At 39.2% G+C, this 27,863-nt stretch overlaps 1 protein-coding gene across 1 annotated transcript; it reads left to right on the top strand.

Annotated features, from left to right (window-relative positions):
- Positions 1-53: 53 nt before the first annotated feature.
- LOC140932419 (helicase POLQ-like) lies at positions 54-27,073 on the top strand. The gene is made up of 16 exons (XM_073382032.1): positions 54-719; positions 5,516-5,587; positions 6,990-7,062; positions 7,720-7,817; positions 8,682-8,792; positions 9,562-9,710; positions 11,173-11,409; positions 12,035-12,176; positions 21,259-21,363; positions 21,822-22,023; positions 22,740-22,897; positions 23,560-23,658; positions 24,025-24,201; positions 25,120-25,233; positions 26,250-26,384; positions 26,993-27,073. Exons 1-16 carry the CDS (start codon positions 54-56, stop codon positions 27,071-27,073), a joined length of 2,619 nt encoding a protein of 872 aa, XP_073238133.1.
- The last annotated feature ends 790 nt before the right edge of the window (positions 27,074-27,863 follow it).

Below are 27,863 nucleotides of genomic sequence, written 5' to 3'. Positions count from 1 at the left end.
AGGATTTCTCAGTTGGACGAGCAATAATAACAGCACCGTTCTAAAAGGAAAAAATGTCGAGATATCCGCATCGGATTTTAGCGGAAAAACATAAGAGGGTACAAACGCAAAACAGCATAGAGGATAAATTTCTGAAACAGAAATTGGAGTCTTTCTCGAGAGAAAAGCTCTATATTGACAGAGAACTACGACGGATTTCCTTGGCTAGAACAAGTTTGTTGGAGAGCCTTGATAGGTTTAATACAATTCCTAAATCAACACACAAGCGCTTGAGTCTACCTTGCTTAATTGACGGACAGGGAAAAGAAGCTAATCCAAGACCGATAAGCTCATTAAGGAGACATACTATTCCTTCATTCCTGGAAGGCGTGCGCGCTGTAGCAGAGTGTAAGCAATCTCTAAAGCCACGGGGAAGAGAAGATACTTCACTTCAAAGTCGTAAAGGATCCAAGCCTACATTGAGCGCAAACGGTCAAAAAGCAAATTTCGTGCAAGGACTTACTCTTAAAAGTCAACATAAAGATCATGATACTCGTGGCGCAAGTCCAAACAAAATCTCCTTTACAGGACAACCGTATGAAAACAAGTTAAATCAAGAAAAAAAGCGAATTTCACGACAGGCCAGTGAGGAAGAGGAAAAGACGAGGGACCGGCTACAACTTCCTGTATTAGCTGACAGTCCCGCTAAACCCCAGCTAATTACCCCAAAGATAGGTTCAGTAAGACAGCAACACCCCCGGGACGGGATGCTTGCTACAAATCTGAAAAGCAAGTTCCGTCAGATAGGATCCGTTGTTATGGCCACCGCTATTTTACGGGTTGCAAATGAAAAGAAAGCAAAAAAAACAAATTGAGAGAGAGCAAAAACTCGTACGGGGTTTCTGTTGAAAAAAGAAAGTGGAAATTGAGACTGGATAATTGTAGGGTTTTTTAGGAATAATACGAAAGAAAAGGAAGAAGGAAAAAATCGATTTTTTACTTAGCTTTGCACCCAGTTTTTCACAAAATCAACTTCATCATATCAAGGAGATTGGTGCAGGAACGTGTCCTGTTTAATATTCATTTACAAAAGAGAATCAAAGCAAAATATAGGGTGTCAATATTTGCGATTCGGCTCACATCTTTCGGAGCTCGGCCCTGACAGATCGACATGTGTACGCACAAAGCTAACAGTACTTCAAGCTACTTCAAAAAGATATTACCAGTAGGCCGTTCCCGCAATCCTGTGAACAAAAGAGAGTTTAAGCTTCACGTATACGGCAAACGGTAAACGTCAGATTCAAGTTGAAAATCTCAAAATGACCAGTAAAAACTGTTCAAAACAATTTTTACGGATAAAAAATTGCGTGAAACTACTGACTTTTGTGTAGAAATAATGAACAGTAAACGACAAGTAAATGAGAAACTTGATCACGTGGTACAAATTCGCGTTTGCCGCTTGACGTAACGTGAAGCTTAACGTCTCTATCTTGTAACTGTGTTTGCTCACTGGAGTGGACTGCAGAAGTTTTCTGAAAATAAAGGTGGATAGCGCTATCTGACTGCAGGATAAATTAGGGTTTTCGTAATACAGCTGAACCTCTCTACAACAGTCACCTTGGCCATTGTGAGAGGTGGGCGTTGTAGAGAGGTTTAAGCAAGAGTCAATGTAGGGACTGTCCGCCAGAAAAGTGGCCGTTAGTGGAGCTAAGCTCGACTTCACTTTTCCATTGGATAGTGGTGGGTAGCGCCATCCGAACCGTTGAACAACCGAGGTCTCGCGTGTTAATTGAAAAGTTTCCTCTTCTATTAAGGTTCAAGCTCCGAACTATGGAACAAGGTTCTCAATTTGGAGCTGAAATTTCGTAGAGTGCACTCCGCTAGGAACACCTGAAGGAACACAGGCCACAAGAATAGGTGTCTTTCTAAAAGAGGGTCAAAGAAAATGGCTGTGAAAAACAACAGCGACTAACTCTTGAGTGTCCGCTTTAGGGAGGTCTCCTTTGAAAAAGACAGAGAACTAAGATTGATAGATTATGCTTTGTGAATTTACAAGTTATGTTAATTAAAAGACCGCGTGAGGCCACGTACTTATGCTTCAAAGAAAAAACAAATGAACAATTCAAACAATACGTAGTTTACTGTTTGGTTTTAATTTGTACAATATACACAACAATACAAAACTTGTTTATGTGAGGCTTACACCAAAATTTCCCGTGCAGATTAGCTAATGGAGAATGTGGTAAAATGGATCGATACGTACACACGGCTTGCAAACAGATCACTAAAATCTCGGCATTCCACAATCATACGACTCTGAAAACTACTATCTACAATATACATTTGTCGTATGAATATGTACAAGTATGGAATACATGCTTGCCTCGCAATTTCCTTTACATGCAAGTAATCTCTATCGGTGAAATGACTCAGCTTTCAATTACTGCAACAGAGAAAAAAAAAAGCCACTGCCTTTAAAACCTCCAACTTCAAAATATTCTAAGGGGCTGTAAGGAGGGAGGAAGATCCTAGAGGGCGGATCATCCTAGCGCCATATGTTTTCTGTATTCAGTTTACATGCAAAAAGGTTTTACTTGCCCCTAACGCTAGGATCTTCCTAGCTGAGAGGTTGGAAGATCCTAGTACTATGTAAACTGCTTTCACTAGGAAGATCCTAGTATTAGGGACAAACCGCACAAAGATGGCGGCGGCTCGTTCGGTGGTTCAGTGGGTAATCTTCACTCGCTTGGTACGGAACGAAATTTCTGCATGTAAACCCAACGAAAAGTTGTTCCTCGTTCTAGGATCTATATACCGCCCTTCATGTAAACAGCTCCCAACACAAAGAAAAGCCGGGGCATTTGTTTTATTTACGCGATCCGCATGCACCAAACCACAGCATTCACTCGTGTGAGTCTTACTTCTCTTTACGCCCAGTGCTCGCGCGCGGGAACACCAATTTCACTTTATGATGAGAGATCGAAGACCAAACCTTCAATACTGAGGTACCTACCGTTACAACAAGCGCCTTTTTATCCTCGTCGCTTACTGTCATGTTCATGAATGCTCTGGTTATTTCAAGTGGCGTGCTTTCGATCTCTACGCGTCTACCACAGAAGGTCTAAACACAAGCATACAAATTATATTTTTTAGGAGTTGCTTTGCTTTATGACTTGATACCCGCTACTGGGCCCTTATCGTTACAATTCGTTTTTGTGCTACCAACCTCTGAGTTTGGGAAGGTATCTTTTCGTTATGCTGTAGAGTCTTTTAAGTCTGCGAAGGAACCCTCACGGGTGACCATTCAAAGGAAAACTATTGAACACTAGTTTTCTGGGTTCTGGGGTGCTGTTTATTATGCTGTTCAACGAGGTTCTAACTTTTGAGTCTGTGAATGAAATCCTGAAGTGTACCTGTTTAAATGAAACTGAGCTGCTTTGCTGTATGTTAAAGCAGTGGGCTTTTCCGCTGTTCAAGGCAGTATTTTAGCTATGTAGTATGTACACAAACTGATACCGAACAGAGTTTTACAATACTTTGGCATCACAGAAAAATACGGACGCTGCTGAGTGGGTAGCTGTTATACGAATTGAGCTGAAAAAAGAGAATTTTTAACGGAGAGCTGAGATTTGAGAGACAGAGTAGCAAGAACTTAACGCTCGATAAAAAGATGGTCAACTATTGAACTTTTTCCAGTAATGTTTTTCCCTTGCGATTACTTACAGTCGTGTTGAGGTCTTCTTGTAATGTGTCATGTGTGATTTCTCTGAAATCAAAGAAAACGAAAAATCATTAGACATGCCAAAGAGGCAAGTTTATTTAAGCCGTCGACTCTCCTGTGAATCTTTACCAAACAGCTGAAATAGTTTTTTTCAGGGAGAGAAATTTCGACGCAGAAATTTTAAGTGTTCAAGACAAAATATACTCCCAAAAATTACGCGATGCGCGTAATTTCATTTACAGGCAGAGTAGGACTCTGGACCTTCTCTTTGCCGCTTCGCCTCCAGACACTCTCTTTTTTCCTTGGACCTGCCTCTCTCCCAGGCCCCACTCCTTGCTTTTACCTGTCGTGCATGGTATCATGGGTATCATTGCATGCATTGTTTTTCATCTTCCCATGACACCCTACTTTCTTTGTCTACTGCAGGAGAGTGGAGCCTGGGGACGACACAGTTATTTCCGTCACTTCTCGGCAGGATTAGCTCAGTCGGTAGAGCGCCTGACAGCAGAGCGGGAAGTCACGGGTTCGATTCCCGGGGCAGGACCAATACGCAGGGCCTTAAAATAACTGAGTACAGTGATGCAGCTGTTTAAGGGTTCATGTTTTAGTTTGGGTGCTGCTGCAAGACATTTCTGACCTTATTTGGCTATCGTGAATGGTACAACACACTTATTTCAAAATTCATGAGTTCTGTTTCACCTGCTTCAAGTTAGAGTATATTTCAAAGTTCTTCAAATAAAAAGATAATTATTGATATTTAGATATGAACTTAAATTCAGAAGTATACGGCCTATAAATTGTGGTTTTAGAAGTTTGAAAGGCATTTTAGTATGTTTTGAAAGCTTTACCTAGTATATAAAGTAAGTCCTGTGGACAGGTCTGAATTTTTTGGGTTAGTATCTTAAGAACAGTAGTTCAGGTCTCAGGTTCATTTGTCCATGGGAATTTTGCGGAAAAATGCGTTTTGAAGCTAGTCAAGCCGTTTTCTAGTCATTGCCTAGCTATAAAGAGCCAAAACTTACCACAAAGCTATTGGCAGGTCATACATTTCACGGCTTTCTGATCCACATTCTAAATATCAGCTTGCGAAGTTCGGACATGTGCAGAAATCAAAATTTCGAGTTTTTGGGTTTAAAAGTGAGACAGCAGTCTTGACTTTTTCTTTTTGCTTTCTTTCCTCCCCTTTTCTTTCGCTTTCATTGCCTCCTTTTTTTTTTCTTTTGCTGGGCATTTAGTAGGCTTCATTTTGGTTGGGAGAAGTTTTTGGGAGAGCTTTATGATCTTAGGATTAGATGAAAGGAAAGTAAGTGGGTAGTGTAACAAGATTTTCTTGGAAAATTTTTAGGTCAATGTGACATGTCTCTTTTTTTCCTTTTTCTCCGGTCTCCTTGACTGTCTCATGCTCATTCTAGTATGGTTTGAAAGATCTCTTCACCCTACCCAAGGCAGCGGGTAAAGTTGTCCTTGGCATTTAAAACTGATGACGTCACAAGCGGTAGAAGGGAGCTGGATCTGCAAGGGCAGTTACGGGCAGTTGAGGGGCAAATGGGTTTTAATAAAAGACAGTCCAAATCCAAGCCCTGAGAAGTACCTCTCTAAGGGGCTTTCTTTCAGCATGTTCGTCAAAGTCTGTGGTTGCCATCAGCCCATTAAAAAATTTATCAATGGAAAATATAGTCTCCTTTGCAGTCATTTTAAGTGTTGTCACGCAACCCTCCTTCCTGCGGAGCGTTGTGTGATGACCCTAAAATCACTTGCGAAGGATACTATGGATAACATTACTTGAAATACAATGCACTTTTTTTCTTTTACCAGGCAAATGCTTTGGTGAACAGCCTTATTGGAGAAAGCCGAATTTCAACATTAGGTCTGCTAGTTGTAGATGAGGTAATTAACAAGGCTAGCATATAATTTACCCACAGTAATAATTATGAATCATGAAACCTGATGGAAATATATCACGGTGACCTAACCTGCACCAGTTCCTCTGAGGCTCCTTATGACAACATTCAGCAAATAAGTTTATGCTCAACTGGACTTGAGGGAACGCTACAATGCTACAACTATCACTAGTTTTAAGCTTTCTTTGACCTTCAGTGTGCAATCTTAAGTGAGTAAACAAAGTGGTTTTTCAAAGTGGCTATTGTATTGTTTTGCACAAAATGTATGCCAGAAATTCATAGCCTACTTTACAGATTTTGGGATACTTAGATGCTCTCCACATTTAAGGGCACTACATTTAAAAGGGTTTCTTTGATTTTAAACCCTCACTCTGGCCAGTAGCTTGATTTGAATTTTTTTGGCAGTGCCTAAAAGTTCAACTCCTCAGCCCCACTTGATTATTTATAATGCGATCTTCTTGCTTGACAAGCCAAAAGACTTTGTCTACAAAGGGTGTGGAGACCCTTAGTGTCTTACGCAGATAATAGCTTGTAGCGCATGACCTCCCCTGTGAGTGGCCAAAAGAACTTCTGTGTAGAAGGTTAGGAATCTGCAGCCTGCTGGCTGTAGGGACAAATAAGATAATTCTGGCTGTTGTTAATGATAACAACTAGTAGCATATCCAGTGGGTCGGCTCTGGGGGTGCACACCCTTCAAACAAAACCAGGACTCATTAGAGCAGGGATTTTTGTTTATAAGCCGTGCTTAACTACTGTTCAGCTGAAATTTTCACAATAACATTTATTTGAAAGCATGAAAATAAAACTTGCTTAGCATGCACTTTGCCTTTCAACCATCTCATAACAAGATTGTTCAAATTTGTAACTTTGAAGAAAGCGAGAAACTATTACATGTAACACACCTTCATCACCCTGAGTGCAGAAGATTGGAACCCTGCCCTCCCCCACTCCCCATCCCCATAGGAAAAATCCATCAACTTTATTTCTTTTATGAGTAATGCAATTTTGCTTGGTAAGGGATATTGGGAAAAATGTATCAACAATGCTGTTGTCCCAGGTGCAAAGAAAGTCAGTTTTACAACCTGCCATTCGGGCAAGCTGTAGCTAGCATGTACTAGCCCACAAGTCATTTCAACTAGCCCCATTGATTAGCAGGATGGATTACAATCCTTCTGTAATTTGAATTTCCCCAAAAAACAGCACTTGCCCGTCGGGCAAGTTAAGAACAAAAATCATTAGCTTGATAGCAAAATCCACTAGCCCCGGGCTATCGGACATGACTTTCTTTGCACGCTGTGAACCATTTTTGTTTCTCTGTCAAAATTGGTTACTTAAGTTTTTTTGTGGTCTAAAATCCTTTTAACATCTCTTGTACTGCACCAATTTAGCTGTACATGTTAGGTGAAGCAGGAAGAGGAGCTATGTTAGAGATGTGTTTAGCCAAGGTCCTTTTTGCTTCTTGTAAGTACAGACTTTTCTGCCTCAAAGCAGTTTGAGTTCAGAATATAAAAATATAAAATATGGTACAGTAGAACCTCGATTTAAGGAAGGGCCATGGGCGCGGCAAAATTTGTTTGCTATATTGAAGTTTCATTATAATTATTCAGGTTCTTTTTCATACATTTTACTATTACTTGGGTAAAGAAAATTGTTCATTATACTGAGGACTTTGTTACATGGAGGTTCGTTATTTTGAGGTTCCACTGTATGTAATGTTCTAGTATATACACACTCAGTGATCTTGGTAATTCAAGCAATCTGATTGGTTAGCTATCTCGGACTGTGACGTTATATTCACCGCGCTAGGCAGTGAATATAAAGCAGAACAAAATCGCTGTCGTGAACTGGGTGTTTTGCCAAAGTTTCATAGTGAAGCCTTTTTGAAAATACACGAATATCCAAGTGCTGATGACTTTGAAGGCAAGAAAAGACTTCATGGTGTTCAAACAGCATGATTTATGGTGAAGTGGTTTACTGTAGCTATTCACCTCAGGCTCAGTTAATATTGTTCAATAATCCAATTAATTATTCAACAATATTAACTTCGCCTTCGGCGAATAATTGTTAAATCTACACAGCCATAAAAGTCTTGTTTTTATTTATTTCTTCATTTTATAGCCACTACTCAGATTATTGGTATGAGTGCAACTCTGAGTAACATTGCAGACTTGAAGGAGTTTTTAAAGGCTGAGGTGTATTCAAATGATTTCAGGCCGGTATGACATTATTTTAGTTATGACATTTTTTGAACTGTCCAAAGACTGAGGGAGCTTTCCATTTGTCAGAACTGACCGGCCAGGACATTCCCTTCATAATGAGAATTTTAGTTTTAATGAAAGCCATCCAGTCAGATCAGTCAAATGCTAAATAGTATGCACGAACAAAATCGTTTTTCATCAAAAACTCTTTGAAAAAGCCTCTTTCATTTTCAAAATGAGTGGTGCAGCCATGGTCTGGCCGGCCAGTTCTGACTTTTGGAAAGCGCCCTGAGTAGAAAGTACAGGAGAAACACAAGAGACTTAAGGGTGATGACTTATGACTTAAGGGTAAACATTACAGAAGAATAAAATTGTAAAGAAAGACAACTTTCGTATTAATTTATTATTCTCTTCCTATAATTATTTAAAAAAAATGACCACTTGACTAAATTTCCCACTTGAGAAAATGTTCTGTTTTTGTGATTTATTCATATTAAAGACAGTTCATTAACAACAGTTAAAAGGAATGCACTGTGTTCTTAGCTAGGTACAGTATGTGAATGGGTACAATTTATCAATAGAAAGAATAAGAAAGGGGCTACTTTTTCTGTCAAAAATGGTATATAGATGGGTAAGGGGTTGGACCTTGGCGTGGAACCTGCCCCCTTAAAACTTTGATGAAAAACCTTCCTGGTAACAATTTTGGTAGTCCACAAGCATTTTAGCATTTATTTTCCTTTAGTTTACATCCTTCAATGTTTCATTAATTTTTCACCAGGAAATTATCCGGTCCAGTTGTCATGATAACACCTCTATATATTCGCAGCTTTGTTAAAGCATTTATTTGTATTTTAATGTTTGGTTTTTACCACTTTCATTCAGGTGGAGTTGAAAGAGTTTGTGAAGGTGGGGTGTGATATTTATAAAGTTCCAAAAGCTTCGGAAGATGAAGAAGATAATGGCAAACCATTTAGAAGAATTAGTAATAAACAGGTAAACAAATATGGCATTTGCAAGTAGAGAATTAATAAGAGGCTATAATAAGTTTTTATTTGTCCTGTTTTTGCTTTCAGCGTGCCATGTTGAACTAAATTTTTTGCAGAAATTCAATTTTGAGGATCGGAATTTTTTGTATTCTGCAAAAACTTATTTTGCAGTTGTGTAAGAATATTTTTTTGGTCTCTGAGGATTTATTTTTGCAAATTTCATCATCATTATCATCATCCTTTGGCCTCCGGAGTGCAGTCGGGACATTCGTAGAGATCTACATAACATACATACAAACATACTTTGGATAAGGATTAACACAGCCATAGGCTAATGCGGACAAATGTTAACTAATTATTTACAGCGAAAACAAAATAATAGATTCATAAAATACATGTGAAAGTACACGTGCACAATTCCAATCAGTGAATTTTAAGTAAAAATTCAGATGGGTACTGTAATTCTAAGAATATAATATAATTATAAAATCGTCACTTTTCTTCACTTTCATAGTGGTCTTAAATGAAAATTCATAAACATCTTTAGAAAACCTACATAATATCTGTTGAAAATGGCCCTTCTTAGTTGTTTCACTAGTTTCACTACCTACTGGATGCCAGAGGATGAGAGATGAATCTCTTTATCCGCCCGATAGCAGTGACCAGCAAACTGGATTTTTGCTTTTGATAAGACCCGGCCTTGCCTCTACTGCTTGTAAACACAAATGAAGAGCTTTTTCGGCAGGCTAATTTCTGAGACATTGCTTGTTCTACAGGGCCAAAACAAGGAGCTATTACTTCGTGATCCTGATCAGTTACTAACCCTTGTGTTGGAAGTTATTCCTCGGCATTCATGTCTGGTGTTTTGTTCTACTAAGAAGAACTGCCAAAGTGTGGCCTTACAGCTGGTAAAATTTATGCCTAGGTAAAATGGATATAATTTTGCAGCCTTAAGAGATTCAATTCAATAAAGGTCAATTCTTAAGGGATGTTAGATAGGTATAAAATTGTGGAGAAAGCATTTGACAGGGCTAACTTTGTAAGCCTGAAAATATCCGTATCCAACTCTGCATATACAGGTATTTTTGTATACTCCTTTCTAATCCATTTTTGCATCCCATCCCGTCGGACGTAGAGAATTCCTCTGAAGCTGGACTTCTAATAGCCTGTTCCAGGCGTCTAAGTAGTAGAGTTGCAGCGCGAAGTCAATCAGAGAGCAGGGAAAAATAAGGAGAAGAAAAGGGGAGAGGGGGAGAGAGGAGGTTCCTTTGCTCGCAACCAGCAACTCAACCCCTTCGCTGTTTTTCCTCTCACATCTGTCCGATCTCTTTGCGTCGTCCCTAAAATCTGAACGCCTGGAACAGGCTAGACTTTAAAGAACCCCTCTCTCCACTAAATCAAAGTATTTTTTTGAAGGGCTTATAGCGTTGGTCGGGGGTGGCGGGGGGGAGGGAAAGAAAAAATATTTTTCTCGCTTCCTCTCAAATCGTCAACGAAAGTAGATTTGACACTCATTCAAAATGTCCCCCCGGAACTGATAGCGCTGGATCTCGACGATCTTAGGGAAAAATAAGGGACTGTGAAATAGTCAATGTTGTCCTTGTTTTAACCTTTTAGGGTCGCTTATTTAAACGAAGTTTAACTTAGACCGCTGTTTAAGACAATCTGTGGACCACTAGATCTGCTTGTGAATGCATGGGTTATTCAAAGTAGAAACTTGGACAGAAACGGTAAATGAACAGATGTTTCCCTATGACAGTACGCTCCTTGTATACTGTTAGGATCAGGGGCAAGCGGGGGGCATGGGAGATGAATAAAAAAAGAAAGAAAGAAGGCAAACGACATAATGAGCAAGAAAACTTGTGAAATAGTCTTGTGTTTTACTTTTTGTAGTAATAATGATAATTCCATTCTTTACCATGAGGGCCCAGTTGTTCGAAGGCCGATTAGAGCTTAACCCGGCTTTCTTTTTCTTGCCTTCAAAATCATTTTCTCGAATAATTTTAGACCTCTGTTATTTTTAGAGCTTCCAGTCATCAACTTGTAGACAAAAACAATTAAAGCTAAAATACTTTTTAAGCTTTCAAATCTGAATTCAAATCTTGCACTAACCCTGTGTTATCTTAACCCATGCAGCTTTGAACAACTCCGCCCTGTAGGAAAAATATAGCACTAATGCTAGTGGGGTCGAGCAAATGCGTGAAACAAATACTCTTATTAAAAAATAACAGGGTTAAGAATTCCAGCTGACCGGAGGATGGCTCAGGAACTACCGTGAACAAATACAGCTAGCTGTCACGGCGGGACTAGTCTCCTAGTCAAATAATAGATAAATAATTATTTCCGACGTCATCGAACTTTGTAGCTGCATGTTTCTACATTTTCAGGGAAATGTGCCAAGTAAAAGCGAAAGAGAGACATGACCTAATGAAAGCTCTTTACAATGAAGCGAGCGGCCTTTGTCCTGTTTTAAAACAGACTATTCCATTTGGTGTAGCATACCATCACAGTGGACTGACCATGGATGAACGTAAACTCATTGAAGACGGTTACAGTCAGGGTGTGCTGTCTCTTCTCACGTGTACTTCTACGCTGGCAGCTGGGGTTAATTTACCAGCGAAGAGGTTTGATTTTGAAGTTTTGATCAAGTTTTTGTGTCGGTCCGTGGTTACAATACCCTGCTAGCAGAGTCGCTTCGATCTTTCCTAGATGGGTCGAACAGAAGATCGAAGGAGACTCTGGTCGGAGGGTATTGTTACAATCCTAAAGCTTGACCATTGGGATGAAACCTGCTAATAAAATAAATATTTCCCTGTGGTACTGATTTTTATGCTGTACAAGGTGTCGATTGTAACTTCTGTTTGGGGAGTGAAATCCTTAAGGATGACCATTCAAATGAAAGGCTTCTGTACAAGGTTGTTTTAACTTTTGAGTCTGTGGATGAAGTCTTGAAGTGTGACCACTTAAATGAAAGTTACTGAGCAGTATTTCCTGTGGTACTTCTACTATGCTGTACAAGGTCGCTGGTGGTACTAATTCTATAAATTAGAAAGCCTTAATTGTGACCATTCAATCGAAAGATATTGCACAGTACTTTTTTGTCATTCTGTTTACTCTGCTGTGCTTTTTGTTTGTAGCTTTGAACACCATAGGTGAAATCAGAAAATGCACTGGCCCAAATGAACTTCGAATGGTGCCGTTGTCACATACTGAAAAACCATAATTCTCATAACTGTTTGTTATTTTCAGGGTTATCGTCCGTGCTCCTTATGTTGGAAGTGCGTTGCTGAGTCAAAGTCAATACAAACAGATGATTGGACGAGCGGAGCGAGCTGGGATTGACACGTCAGGAGAAAGTATTCTAATCATCAAAGATGCTGACAAACCCAAGGTGAGTGAATAAATGAATGAATGAAGCTTTATTTGATCTCGGGTTTGATGAGGTTGATTAGACCTCTAGCAAAAATGGCAGAGTTAAGACGCTTTGCCCCCTTTGTAATAGATCCGAAATTGGTGATGAATTCCACTATTTGTTGAAATGTACTCACTCATCACTTTCTCATATAAGGGCTATCTTCTTGGAGAGCCTATACTCGATAAACAGTAATTTTACGAATATGTCTTGCAAGGCACTATTTTTATGTATCATGTCTATGTGCGATGAAAACATCATAAATCTTAGTGCCTCTTGTATTGAAAATTTTCTAAATTGTTATAAATCCGAACTCTAATTTAACTTTCTTACCATACGAGTAGCGTAGAAGCCGTACATAGCAAAGTACTTTTTCTTTTTATGTAATATATAGTTGTTCCTTTCTTTCTTACTTAAATTTTATTTTACTTTGTTTCATTTGTATTTATATTGATTGTTTTGGTACTGAAATCTTCATGTCGAAGATAAAGTCAATAAAGTCAATATAGTTGCTAATAAGCCGAGAAAAAAAATAGTAGAGAAAGAAAGGAAAATTCAAAAACTTATTTACAGTATAAAGCCTTAAATTACGTGATATACCTATTTACAATAAAAAGCCTAATTACGTAATAGAATATGGATATTATTGAGAATTAGCCAGAACTTTGGCTGGCGGACTGCTTCTTTAAAAGCTGACAATGTACTTAGGTAAACTTAACCCGGTGTCCAGTCGGTAAACATTAGGAAGCTTTACCAGCAACGACTGCGACGGCAACAGCAACGCGAACGTAAAAAAAAAAACTAGTGTAGTTGGCTCGATAATAATAATAGTTGTAAATAATATTTTAAGAGGGGGCCTCCAATCACCTAAGGGTGGTTTTAAGAAGGTTCCTCTAAAATGAAGGTCGAGTAACATGCAGCTAAAAACTGAGACTACAACTAAGGTTTAACACTATAACTAAGATTAAACATACTAACTACGGTTCAACTGATTTAATAAAAACTGTTTTAGTTTGTGTTTAATAATCGTTTTTGGCATCAAAAACTAGAACGAAGATTAAAATACTTACTTCGGTTAAAAATGGTGTGATGAAAACTGTTTGATATTAAGCAAAGCAACAACTCTATATGGGTTTTTCATTTGTTTCGCCCTATGCGTGATGAGGAAGTGAAATTCTATGATGCGACATCTCATAGAGGACGCAGATGTACGAAAATGAAATTTTGCTCCTCTTTCTTAACTTGTATGCGTCCCTAATAACTTGATTCCAAGAGAATTCACTTGATATTTGACATACATGTATCACGCGAGTTGGATATCGCTGGATATTGCGGGCCTCATTCTCTGTTTGCAAAACGAACTCGGACAATATTTAGTTATCTTGACCTCATGCGTGGTCAATGACATAACGTTTTCCGTGTTTGCATAGCCTGATATAAACACGAGAGGGGTTGGGAGAATTCGAGATAGTTATGCAAACCCTAGACGAAGTCGAGGGTTTGCATAACTGTCGAGAATTCTCCCAACCCCTCGAGTGTTTATATCAGGATATGCAAACACAGGAAAAAAGTTTTCTATTGCTTTTATAAGATAACTTTCCCGATAAAAAAAGCAAAACTCTTTGTATAACACTGATTAAAAGAGAAATTCTTACCAGTCACAAAGTCTTGTCCACGAAGTCTTGCACGCGTAATCAGTTCTTGTTTTGCAAAAAGATGCTTTCCAAAATACGGCTTTTTCTCGCTTGAAATGTCAGCTTAAGCGAAGAAAAATTGACACACCTTCTCGGCCAATAAGAGCGCGCGTACTATCTTAGTTATTTTATAAATACATGTATATCTCGACTAGTCACTCATGGTAAGTGACGCATATATATTGTAGCTAACATCAGCGCTGCTCCGTTGGTAAATAAAAGTGCTGAATACGCAAATCGTTGACAGGCTGATGCTGCTGACGTTTAAGAGCACAATGGTATTTTCGAGCTGGGCTCAAAGAAAAATAGACTAGTTCTACTGACGCTAATCAATCTGCGACATATCGCACAGTAATTTTTTGACGAAGTATATAGGAAATGTTAGCAAACTACTTGCTTGTCCTCTCAGAAAGGTTGTACTGAGAAAAGAAAAAAGGTTAGTATAGATAATGTTCTTCTGCAAGAAGCTTTCCATTGTTCATTCGATGCTTCCAAAGTCACTTTATACACGTTCCGCTGGATGAAAATATCTCTAGATGTTGTTGCAGCTTGGTCCGCTGCTGATCCTCCTAACGCTTCTAGAACTTAAAGGCTCCTTCGTCATCCCCGGTGCTTTTTTCGCCTCCGTCTTTCTTTTTGTTCTGTGCAAAAACAAGACAATTACAGTGAAATAAGTTTTAGAAATAGCCTCAACATGGCCGTTCCTACTTTGTAACTATATTTATTGTATAGTTTAATCAGCAGATTATATTCGTCGGCTCATTGATGTCGCTAAAATGATGATTTTATAGGGTAACGCAATAACTGGTAATTCAGCCGTACTTCTTGGTTAACAAATAAGGACAGTAACAAATAATTAAGATAAGCTTAACCGGTAAGAATTCCTTCTCATGACTGGAGGCAACCTGTTTGGCTATTTACAAGCGTGGCCAAGGATTTGAACTTGGGACTACCTAGAACAAATTCGCTTAGCGATCAGTTGCTCGAAGCATGGTTAGCGTTAACCAGCGTTTAATACCTTGACAACGTATTGGTTTTGATACTGCTTAACCAATGGTTAAAGCTAACCATGCTTTGAGCAACTCAGCCCAGGGCAGGACTTGAACTCGGGGCCTTGGATTGTAAGTTCAACGCTCTAACCGCTCGGAAACGCTACCTCCTACGTGGTCAACGTAGGCGCGGCAGGCATACTGCAAACTTTTTTATGCTTCTAGATTACTGATACGTTTTGGAAATAGTCTCAAGTCCAAGCGTACGCAACGACACCCCAAATTGTCTGGTCTAAAGATGTGGAGCTTCTTTAGATGGTGTTTGTGGTTGTGTTAAAGGGTCGGAAATTATTTGCATCCACATTTATGTTGTAGAGCTCTAGGGGAACTGGATCTATAACAATGTCTAAGCTCAATGTAGTTAGCAAATTATGTAAAGATTTCCTAGGAACTGAAACTCTTCACATTTTTTAAAATGACAGTTTGCCACTTGCTTTCTGACCTATCGCGTAGTAAACCACGGCATTTTTGAAGTTTGGTTATGTGGAAGAAATGTAAAATGGTGCTTACTCTTCACTTAAAAACAAACTGTTTAACCATTTTCAAACAAAACAAAGCAAAGCGAACCAAGCAAACAATGGTATCAACAACAACAACAACAACAACAACAACAACAATAAAACAGCCAACATTCACCAAGTGTCTTAAAAAATCTAGCGTACCAAATGCATGTCATTCTTCTTGTTCAACGGGCTGTCTTCTTCTTCTTCTTCCTCTTCTGGGTATTCCTTCCCTCCGAGACTGTTCATCGCCGCCTTGACGGTTTCCATTAAACCTTGACCTCGTTAAGTTCCTGCTTCTCTCTATCACATACAGAAAGAGAATTTGAAGAACACAGACTACAAAAGTAAACACAACTATCAAGATACATGTGTCCATGATGGACTGCATTTTGCTCCAAAAAGCGCGAGTTTTGCACTGGGAACTCGTAAATTTGCAACTGGCTGCGGGGCTCGTTTGTTCCACTCATCAACCCAAGCCGGGGTCAATTTTTAATAGTTTGGTGGGGTAAGGAAAGGCTTAATAAAAAGGAAATGCTTATCATTTTCAAATCATGAAATCGTGAAAAAGAAATTCCATAGAATAACATGTTCAAGCCTCGGGGGGGCTAGTTCTTCCCCTAAATACCTGTACGAGTATGCGTCGCCAAATGAGCTCGTTAGTTTATTACTCACGATCTAGAACGGGTCTAACTTTCCCAGCATTCAGCAGGGTTCTTAGAACGGTGTAGTGTGCTGTAGAACGAGGTATTGAAAATTTGCCTGTTTCTAGGACGAGGTATCTTTCATCGAGGATCCAAAATTGGAGACCTGAGCAACATCTACCCACCCAGAACCTACTCGAGTTAACGCCCCCGGGTCTCAAGTCAACTCCCGATAAACCGTGTGTAGCTTTTGATCTCCTCATTTACCGGACCTTTGTAAGATTATCTTTTGAGGGATTACTTCTAGTACTACTTGGAGTATGGTAACATTTCCTCATGTTATCACGTTCACGGTTTGTATACTTGTTTATCGACCATATGTGTTCCGATTCCAGGTCACGTGATAAAGTACAGGTTTCTTTCAATTTTCACGCTATTCGAATGTGCATGAACGCATAACCTCCCAAACGACAAAGGAAATAGTTTCTCTAAATAAACAACAGTTTCTCTCAGATTTTATCCGAAAACGAATATTTTGTACTTCAGATTGGCCATCCGCCCACACCCCGAATCCGATGATAAAGGCCGCCGAAAACACAATATTTCGAGTGGACACGTGACATTATCCTGTCTCGCTGTTTCCACCTGGCTCCTCTTTTAGGCCTAATAGCACGTCTTATTTAAGTGAATTTTGCTTGTATAAAGTTAAATGTTCAAGCGCATGCTTCAATTAACTCAGAAGACTACTTAGCACAATCAGAATGGTTAATTTCAGGGGAATCTAACGACTTTCTTCGGTAAACATGGTAAAATAAATGTTCGAAGGGGCAAATATTGCCTAGAAATTTCTGAAGCTCGAGAAAGGCTAGAAATTTCTGGATTACCATTCCATTCGTCCATGATATTCGCGGAATTTTTCTTCTAATTTACGAATGGATATTGTGGTTTTCAGATTTTATTATCAAGATATTGTGGTTAATATTGTAAAAAGCCTCCTTAAAATTTCGGTATTAAGACAAAACGTGCCCTAGAATATTCCAATGAAAGTACGTCTACTCCACGTCCGCGAACTCCTTTGACCGGACCGGCAACATGGTAACTGAAAGTTTTGGATGAGACGAAAGAGCCACCTAAAACTCCCGGGACGACCAAGGTTGTCCTAAGACATCCGGACAGAGAAATAGTTCTCATAGGGCAGCTACAAACAGGCTTCTAAAGCATAGAGAAAGCTAATTGAGACACTTGTGACGTATTTGCAAACATTTTGTCGTTGTGTACCCCTGTAATTTCTCTGCTGATCTCGAAAATCGGAGCAGTTAACAAGTCAGCAAGTACGACCTTGGAGGTTTTGGTTTAGACTAGAAAAACGGCTTGATGGGACTGGTTGGACAACTTTGTCTACTAGTAGTTTTTATGAGATGAGGAGAGGATGTAGTTAGAGTGATTCAAAGCTATTGTGGATAAACTGAAAAAAACATCCGTTTTCGAACGGAAACGGATACATATGTGGCCGAACGAAACGATTCAGCAACACTATCTGTTATGAGAGTTTTTCTGAAAATGGAGAAAAAAAAGCCTTGTCAATAGAGTGGATGTGTGTAGTTGAGGCTTCACGTTTTTAGGAGTGGACGAATGCATAATCATAAAATGATAGATGAATTTATGTGTCGCTTGAGAACGTTGTATGACCCAGACAGGAAAACAAACAAACGAAAGTAAAATGATGTTCCTGAGAAAGGACAACTTGAACTAAAGTCTGGTTAGTTGGGGGCAGCCTGAACTTTTGCTTCCTGTACACAAATTCAAACTTTTTCAACTAAATCAGGTCAAATGTTGTTTTGAAAACCCTAAAACTCGCTACAATTTCCACTTGATGCCGTGTGACTTAAATGTGCTCGTGGGAAATAATTTCTAGTGTTATGGTAGTGTTGCAAAACTAAAGCCCTCGTGCATGCGTTTGCTACCTCGCGCGTAGATTATTGTAATAGTCTTTTATATGGCTTACAAGCTTCTTACCTGAATAAGGTTCAGCGCGTTTTAAATGCCGCAGCAAGACTATTTTGTCGCGCGCCACGCTACTGTCGCATAACGCCGTTGCTGTACAAGCTGCACTGGCTACTGGTTAGGCAACGCATTAGTTTTAAGACTCTACTATTTGTTTTTAAGGCCATCCATTGATTCGCGCCAACGTATTTAAGAGAACTTGTGTCAATTAAAAGATCAGGAAATTATAATTTAAGATCCTACTCTGATGGTTTGTTGCTTGCAACGCCAACTTATAGAATTAGGGTTACATTAGAAGACATCATTCCAGGTCGCAGCTCCAGCACTTTAGAATGTACTACCGCGTGAGATTCGTTCTGTTACAGATCTAGGGATTTTCAAGTGCCATCCGAAAACGCACCTCTTTAGGGAAGCTTTTTATTAATTTTTATCACGATAATTAGTAGTATCTTAACATATGTTGTATATTTTAATTTTATCATAGTATATTTTAAATAATTATTAGTTAGATACCCTGTATTAATTTTTTGTGACTGTTGAGAGATGTAAAACATGTTTCTTTAGCTTCTAAACTGCAAGTCTAGGTGTAGACTCTGCCAGGCTCTTAGATAGTAATAAAACAATGCAAGCGATCTGGGAAGGGGGAGATGGCGGGAAAAAATAGGAGACCCTCGCTCTCCCCCAGCTCCCGCGCGTTTTTCTTATCCCTTTTAAAAAGGGATAAGAAAAACGCGCGGGAGCTGTACTGCACGTGCTGCACGTGCTGCACGCTGTACTGCATGCACGTGCTGCACGTGTACTGCACGTGCCGACTGCGCTACCATCTTGTTGTAAAGCTTCTCATTTCATATTATCCACAACAACATACAGTTTCCGTTTCCTTTCGACTTATCCTTTCGTTCCCTGAGAATAGTTAGTTGCCCAGGGTGATTAATAAAAACCCGAATGGCTCAGGGTGAGTGAATGGTGTTGTTTTTTGATGTATATATTTTTATATGAAATATCACTTCATCAGCTATCTATGCCTGTAGGATGAATCAGTTTAATATGAAGTCATGTAAAGATGGCACCTACTTTTGAGACTGTAAAAAATCCTATGATGTGACCATTCAAATGAAACCTGTTGGGCAGCACTTTCACATGGTGCTCTTGGTTTTAAGCATTTTTACTAAATGAAATTTGGAAATTTTGTGTAATTTTTTTTTTAGGCACTCACGTCTAAGAGTGAATTAGAAAAGGTTAACACTCGGAACAACCGCGGCGCCGGTTTACACAAGTGCTACGCGGCTTTACAAATAGCTATGCTTGTCCACTTGCGGTTATCGGTACCCACAGTGAATCTAAGCTGAGCTTGCAGACTAGCATTTCCGCCGCAATCAGAGTATTAAACACAGGTCACCAAACATTAGGTGACTGAAAATTACAAATTCAGTCGTACTGAAACAAAATTTGAGAACGCCATTGCAAGTTCAGCATGCATTACTACATGATTACACGCTATAAGCTGCGTGCAATGAAACTTTGAGGGTGTTTTTAGCGTGATAGTGCACTCTTTTTCAGGTCAAGATTAAGGAAGTTCTAAAGCGACAGATAAGCTAATCTAATAGAGTATGAAAACTGTAATAGAAAAGCGCCCATTATGTTTCAGTCGCGTCCGACTTTTGACACCTCGACCAAAGGTCGGACTCGTTTCAATCACTGACAACAGGAAACTGATAGATAGATAGATAGATAGATAGATAAAACCTTTATTTGAACGTAAAATTATTTCGACCAGATAAGGCGAATTGGGGACACTAAATAAACTATACTATTGAAATGCTAAAAACGAAACAAAGCGAGTAGACTTGCCCACAAGTCGAGTTTTCTGAGCGACGAAGTCGGGAAAACGGCCGATGACCCAGTGGTAAAACGGACTTCCTGAAAGTCTAGAAACTGAACCTGTTTGGATCTCTCTCTTGTGAACGTGCAGCCGCGTTTGTTTGATCTAGCCGCAGTTTTTTACATGGTAGCAAGAGGCTCGCCTATGCCTTCGCCTTCCTCGTCAAAGGAAGTGTTCTGAAGAAGACAAGGGAATTATTCAGGGACTCAACACCTTAAATGTGTGTTTATAATTTTTTCTGTTTTTTTCTTTTTTTTCTGTCATGTAGACTCGATTTCCCCCGTTTTCTCGATTTCTGGTCTTCCCTAGCTTGACTGGTAATCGAGCCTACAGAAAGTGGTGCGAGAACTTACTGTGTATAAACCCAGCTATTTTTATAGGTTGGATCTGATTTGGATATGTGTCGTATCCTTGTAGAAGAGTAGTCATGCACCAGTTCTGGAACTCACAGGTTTATTCCGTACACTGTAAACTGCTCAATTTACACTCTTGAACACTGTAGACTCCGAGAATCCAAAACACCTGATAACTTATTCTGCTCTATCTTGATGGTTTTAGTTTATAAACCTAGTAAAAACTAACGAAATAAAGTTCAGACGTTTCGGCGACATCATGACGCCAATATCATTAGTTTTTGCATGTATACCTGTATACTTACAAAATAATGTCCTTCCGAGTTTATTTACACTTCGTTGCGCTATTTGAGCGCCTTTAAGCCCCAATATTCACATATAAATTCCCCATACTAATCTCCATACATTTCTTTAAAGAATTAGATGAGAGAGTTTGATAACAGATCAAAACATTTTCTCTTTAGCGATCATTTTATTAACTCTCATAACCATTCATCTTTGCAACATATGGATATTGTTAGGAGAAAGTTGATGTTGGTCACCCTTGAGACTTGAGGCCTGTTTACATGGAGTGGGGGACCCCGGTCTAGTGGGGTTGGTTTCTTTTGTTTTCACGCTCTGGGGGACACAAAACAAAAGAAACCTACCCCACTAGACCGGGGTCCCCCACTCCATGTAAACAGGGTCTTAAAGGGTTAACATGTCCACGCTGTAACGCTTTAACTTTGGGCGGAATGCAAAAAACGCTCATTCAAAACTTTTCAAAAATAAAAGAGGTCATTATCGATGCAAGGACTAGCACATTCCCTCCTGAGGAGATCTTGTTTATGAAAACAAGAAGTAATAATCCTCTCATGATGATGGATGGTCATTTACGAGTATAACTACCAATACTGACCTCGAACGAGGTTTTCATGTTCTTATATTTCTTACAGATTAGTCACCTGTTCTCAGGTCCTTTGGAGAGCTGTCGCAGCAGCTTGCTGCATGGAAATGGCAAAGGGTTACGGGTGTTGCTTCTTACTCTTGTTGGATTAAAGGTAGGCCTAATGCTCGTCAGTCAAGGATTTGAAATGTTATATGAATATGGCTGGCTGCCCATTCTTCAGGTGTGGGGAAAATAGGCGAAGCCGGAAAAATGTGCGGAAAGTCGTCTGCAAGGAAAGTCAGTGCGCCGTGTGCCTCATAACTCCACGTACACACTCTAAAACAAGGCGAACATCCCAGGCCTACTTAATTCACGAGTTAATGAATATGGAAGGATAGGAAATAGGTTCTGCGGTTTACGTATTTCTAGTTTTAATTATTAAACGTTTAAACCTTTGAAAGGGACCTCCAAAAGAAACTGTAATAGAACAGGTGATCAATTACGGGAACTGAGAGCTTAAGAGCTGTAGTAATTGAAATTTCTTTGTATATATTTCCTTTCTCACTACCCTAAGCCTTGATATCTGTGTTGATAAAAATATTAGCTTTCCGTCTTTCGTTTCTTAAACAGCTTTGCTCGACGGTTGATGAACTTAAGCAGTTCATGCAGAACACTCTGCTGTTTGTACAGTCACCTGCGCAGTCAGTTGAGATAGAAAAAGAGCTTGAAACATCACTTGAGTCACTACAACAACTCGGACATGTCATAATAATTAACACAGCACAGAGCAGGAATATAGAAGTCACCCATCTGGGACAGGCCACATTTAAAGGTGCGTTTCTTAGCGGCAAATACTTGCGGACGTGTCCTAGTACAGAAATATACCTTAAACTTCCGCTGATAAGCGCTGGGATTATACAACTTCGTAAGTGGTATGGGGGAGGAGGGGAGTGGCTTATATCCGGGGGTTTTATAACCGGACTAAAAATGCGTTTCAAAACAAGCTATAAAGCAGTGCTGATCAAAATACCTTGTAAATTAAGTCATTTTTTTAAGGTTCAAAACGTCGTAAAAAATTGAATTCATGTTGTTTTAAGCAGCTATATCACGATCTTTCGGTTTTACATCAAATCCTAATAACATATTGGAAAGCCTGAAATAACTCTATTACTGTACCTCAACTTTAAGTGTGTGTCTTTTGCCATCAATAACCAGGATGGAAATGGATTGCAAACCGTGGAACAATTTGGGCCAGCTTTTGCAAGTTAAACCATTGTGTTGTAAAAAAAAAATGACCAAAAAGCGATCATGCCATTTTTTCTTTCGATAAAATGATTTGACATTTTTTTTTTGGAGTTCCTAATTTAAGAAGAGATGACTGAGTTATAATTTTAGCTCCGTTTTCAACAAAAAATGTGGAACTCGCCTTGACATGGGTCCTTCAACTTTAGCGGGCAGTCTCAGGGACATAAAAACATAATTTAAGCAACCACTGCTCCTTTGACACCGTTAATTGCACTTATGTGTGTGGCAACATTGCCTTTACAGGGTGCATCGATGTGGAGAGCAGTCCTGTGATCTATCGCGAGGTAACAAGAGCACTGGAGAACTTGGTACTAACCAATGAACTGCATCTGCTTTATCTTGTGACGCCGCTGGACAATAGGGATTCAGTTGAGCCCCAATGGATGACTTATTTTAAACAGGTACGGATCAGACAGAAATACGTAAAGAAATCAGCCGGAATGTGAAAATTACGCGTCGCGTAGAAAGGAATCCTTTAAACTTAATTTAAAAACCAGAATGTAGATGTTCCAACCAATGATTTGCTTGCGCCCTCATTGAACAATGAGGTCAATGACATCATCCTCTGTCTCTACCAATATTTGAAAGAGGAAACAAATTATCGCCTAGCCTGAATTTCAACCGATTACTTCGAGTCGTTATTACTCCCTCGAGGAGAAAACGACTCGAAGCAATCGGATGATATTTAGGCTAATTGTCACCGGAAGTTTTTTTTTTGTTAAAAAAAACTTTGACTTTAGTGTGAACGAGTTTGTCTCAATGGGATGGTGGAATTTTACGGTTAACGGTAAACATTTTGGCTTTTTACGGTCAACAGTCACTATTTCTTCCCGTTATGTTAACAGACACCTGAACAAAATCAGATGGTTTTAAAATATTAAAATTAGGTTCCATATTAGTTGAAAAACCTTTTTAAGGACGGTAGTAAAGGTCTCTAAGGATTTTTTTGAGTGGAAAAAGAGGCAGAAATAGGGTCCATCGAACACGTGGCTACTTTTGTATCTTTGTAATGTCTTTTGTGATCATGATTGTCTCGTTCACGTCTTATATGATTTCATTACAGGTGTTGTCTTTGGGTGATTCAGAACAGCGAGTGGCTGAATTGGTTGGAGCCACAGAAAGCTTATTATCGAGAAGAGCTACAGGTCAACGGGTCAAGAAGGTACAAGACTAGTATTGCTCTTTTCTTTTCGAAAATTTGCTTTCTTCTTTAGCCCCTCTAACTTGCCTAATCGTGTAGCATTCTACACAGACGTTTTTTGGGCGTGTCAAGCAATCGATGGAAAAGGATTTTGTGACAAGTCAAAAGAGAGTTTATCAAGGCGCTTGAATCTTATGTTGGTCTTTGTCATACAATCTTTTAACTTTGTCATGCTTTGTGTTTTAGTATTTTCTCTTGTCATTTAGGGAGATGGGTAGCTGGCAGGGGGTTACCAAGGGAACAAAATAACTGCCTTGGGGGCACTTAAGTAAAGAAACCAGTTATCGTGAGGTCATCGCTAAAATCCTGTCTTGCCGCTCTTTGTAGGACGACAGTGAAGAAGCTTCCGTCAAGAGGTTCTACTTAACTCTCATCCTGTACAAACTGATGAAAGAGAACACCATCTGGGACGTTGCTAGTTTGTTTAACGTGACACGAGGATTTGTGCAGAATCTTTTAACTTCAGCCTCATCATTTGCTTCATGTATGGTACATTTCACTCAGGTACGTCTAACCAGTATTAGTAGGATTAATCGCCCATTACGAGAATAAACCACAAACACCGGTACTTCAGTAAACTGACTAAATAATGGCCTCGTCTTGCAAACTTGCGAAAAAAGAAATAATTCAAGTCCAGCCTCACAAATTCGGTGTCTTGAATTTCGATAGTTTGAGCCCAATTCCTCCTACTTCACCTTTCAGTAAACGAACTAAAATGGCAACTTCGCATGCTAAATGATCCTGTATGTTTAACAAAACATTAAGGCCGATGCGAACTCTACATCTACTGGACTCTTTATGCGGAATTATCGTTTTCCAAAGATTAAGAAATGGTATATCTTTGATTTTGCAAACAGAAAGTGGTGAAAGTTTGGTTAGTGGAAAATGCGAATAGAACGTTATATTTCCAGCTCTTTAGTGGGAGACTTTGTTTTTACAGTTACCGACGGGCTGAAAATTCCACGAATGCGAGTTTTAATTGAGTTTCCTAAAGCCATAACAGGTTATCACACTGCCCCGGCGGTCAGAGGTATAGGAGATTCAAACAGCCAATCAGAACTCAAAGTAAAACACATGATCCGTGTTAAGCGCGGGAAAACGCGGGCGACTAAGTAATGTTTGGATTTGTTTTCAATTCTGATTGGCTGAGAAAGTGGCGGGAGATTTTAAGCTAATCACAAACTGCATTAGTATACAAAACTAAACGAAATACTCATTCACGGACAGTCCTTTTGTCTCCAAAGATACAAGACTTCGTACATTCCTTATCTGTATGATTCGGACAAATCCGTAATTCGAACAGCTGGGTCTGTCCGTTTGGTTTCCATATTAATGAGGTTCAACCGTTTTTGAAAACTGTTCTACAATGATTAATGACAACAGGAACTGTATGGTTTATGACCTTGTGATGTCACTCTACAGGAGCTGCAGGAGTTTTGGGGAGTGAATTTACTACTTGAGGCCATGGTTAAGAAGTTATCCTACACTGCTACCTTGGAGCTTGTTCCTCTTATGGAGGTCCCTGGTGTGAAGCAGGTCAATAGAGATTTATTTCTTTCGCTTCCGAATAAAGGCCCTTTCCGTGAACGGTTTTTTTTTTCTGGGAGGGGGACAAGGGGGGTGGGTAAGGGGACTAGTAAAGCCGTATAGAAATGCATCTGCTTCTTTAGGTTCAACCAACAGGGGTCGTGACGGGTCAAGTTTGTCCAACAGTGGTGAAATCTGCAATCAAGTGTCCTGAATTAGTTCTTAGTTGCCCTGACCTTAGAAGAACTCGATGCTGATTTTGACTGTTTAGTACTTTTTTGCATTGAAGAGTACTTGTGTTCATGTCTTTTGACGTATAACGTAACATAAAACCTGCTTTTGCTACCACCAGACAATTTAAAGGGCTTATATCCAAGTCTCTCAGTTTTTTCAAGGCTGTTACATTTTGCATTATTACATTTCGGTTTTTAAAAAGCTATTTTCATTTTTCGTCAAACTAGTTTCATTTCGCGTTAAAACGTTGTTACGTTGTGGGTCAAAAGTTGTTACATTTCGAGTTAATGTTACATTTTGCACCAAAAGTTGTTACATCTTGTGTTATTGTAAAAGATTTGAACCCAGGAGTCATTTCATAAGTAGGTTGAGTATGATCATCCGGGTGAACGTAGTCCTTAATAGGACTGTTGTTGCTGACAGTGACTGATGTTTTGACAACCTGTGCGGTAGTCATCTTCAGAGTCAAAGTGAGTTGTATCACGTCAGTTGATGGTATTAAACTCTGGTTATTGACCTGATTGGTTAATTAAGTCGCGACGTTATTGGTCGTCTGTCAGTTTAGTATTGATGTTATTAGCTATGAAGGCTCGTAATGTCATTGGTGCGTTTCGATCCGTCTATTGTCACAGATAAACTGTCGTTTATAGTTAGCCAAATTTTCAGTTGTCCAGTCGTTCTGTCGTAGTTAGTCTTGTGTTATTGTTGCATTTTACGTCAATTGTACTTTCTGTGGTGTACCACTACCTGATTGGTCAGTGGTGATGATTATATTTCTTTGTTCTCTGCAGGCTCGTGCACGCCAGTTATTCAAAGCAGGCTATAAAAGCCTTACCAGTCTGGCCTGGGCCGATGTTAATTCCCTTATGACTGATATTGAGCACATGTCAAGACGACAAGCCAATCAGATCGTGTCAGCTGCTAAGGTAAAACCGGTAAAACTGATTAAACTGGATGGATCTCTTGTTGCTGTTCGTGGGGTTGGGGTGTTGAGCGTACACACCTACGCACACTTTCTGTATTGCTTTTCAGAAAAATTTACAAGTTTTGCACACCCGCAAATAGCAATGGCTAATCTAAAGCGGGACATGCTTACGGAGCTAATTACAAGAGAGAAAGAAGAAAAAACAAATACAAAGAGACATGTTGCAGGATTTTTTGGCATAATTTCAGGAGAATCTATATGAGGCTAAGGTTAACTTAAGTTTGCTTGATTTTTCACTCAAACAAGTGTGAGCCAGTTGTCCGTTAGCCTGCGTGGCCAGCGCCGGTTAATGTTTTTTGGTTACCTTTTTTATACGCAAAATTTCGTCCTTCACCCTGACAAATTTAACAAAACCGGCGCCTGTTACGCAGGCTAGTTGTCCGTTTGACGACAAAACAAAAACAACAGCGAAAGGGCAGGAAGAAAGTGATAATGTGAAAATAATCTTTAAGTTGCCAGATTTCAAAAGCTAGAGGTGACTGACCTCGCTAATAAGAGAAAGTTTAGAGCCGGGAAATGGCAGTAAAATGGTATTTATTTTGTTTTTAGATGCTCTTAGAAGAGAAAGCGGACGCTTTGCGGGAAGAAGCAGAAGAGATGACAACTGTTCCAGAGAAACCGAACACATAGGACAAGTGATTTTCATGCCTTTAACTGAAGAAGTGAAAAGAAAAGAAAATAGTAATTATATGTTTATTGCAGAAAATGATAATTATAAGTATATCAGGGTTTTAGAGCACAGAATCGCCTCTGATACGAACGGCTCTACATGTGTCGAATTGCTGAAAGAAAATGAATACTTATCAAAGTTATTGTTTACTCAATTCACATAAAATTAACGCACATAAGATAAAATATTTTTCGAATTTGGCTTTGTAATGTGTATGAAACTATTATATGCTCTATTTATTTTTTCATATAAGACGCGGAATTATGTTTTTGTCAGGACAGGTGAAAGCTTTCACACCAACTTAGAATGTTTAGATTGAACAAAGGGTAAATCAGTGAGTGGATTTTAATACATAGTTATAATTCTGAGCTTGAATTCGTAGTGACATGGAGTTAAGATTGAAATGACAAACGTAAGTTAACTACTTCTATGAATGAGAAGAAAGTTTATTGAAGAGTATATCGAGAACAACAAAACCTAAGCTCAGCCTGTGTTAACGGCATAAAACGATATTTACGAACCAGATTTTAAAAAATACCAAAATCACTTTGAGAATGAGAAAATTAACAATCTATAAAGAATTATTTAAAACGGGCCAAACAGGGTTTGTCAAAAGTTGTACAGTTGTAAATACCATATAGTTCCACAACTTGAACTGGGATTTAGAGTCAAGTGGAGAAGTGATAATTATGTTACCTTTGTAAAACATTTATTTAATCTCTCGACCCATGTCAGGGAATCCAAGACAGT

The sequence above is a fragment of the Porites lutea genome, chromosome 3, assembly GCF_958299795.1.
Source record: "Porites lutea chromosome 3, jaPorLute2.1, whole genome shotgun sequence".
Taxonomy (NCBI): Eukaryota; Metazoa; Cnidaria; class Anthozoa; order Scleractinia; family Poritidae; genus Porites; species Porites lutea.
The sequence above is the reverse complement of the archived record's forward strand: the minus strand, read 5'-3'. Positions and strand labels throughout refer to the sequence as shown.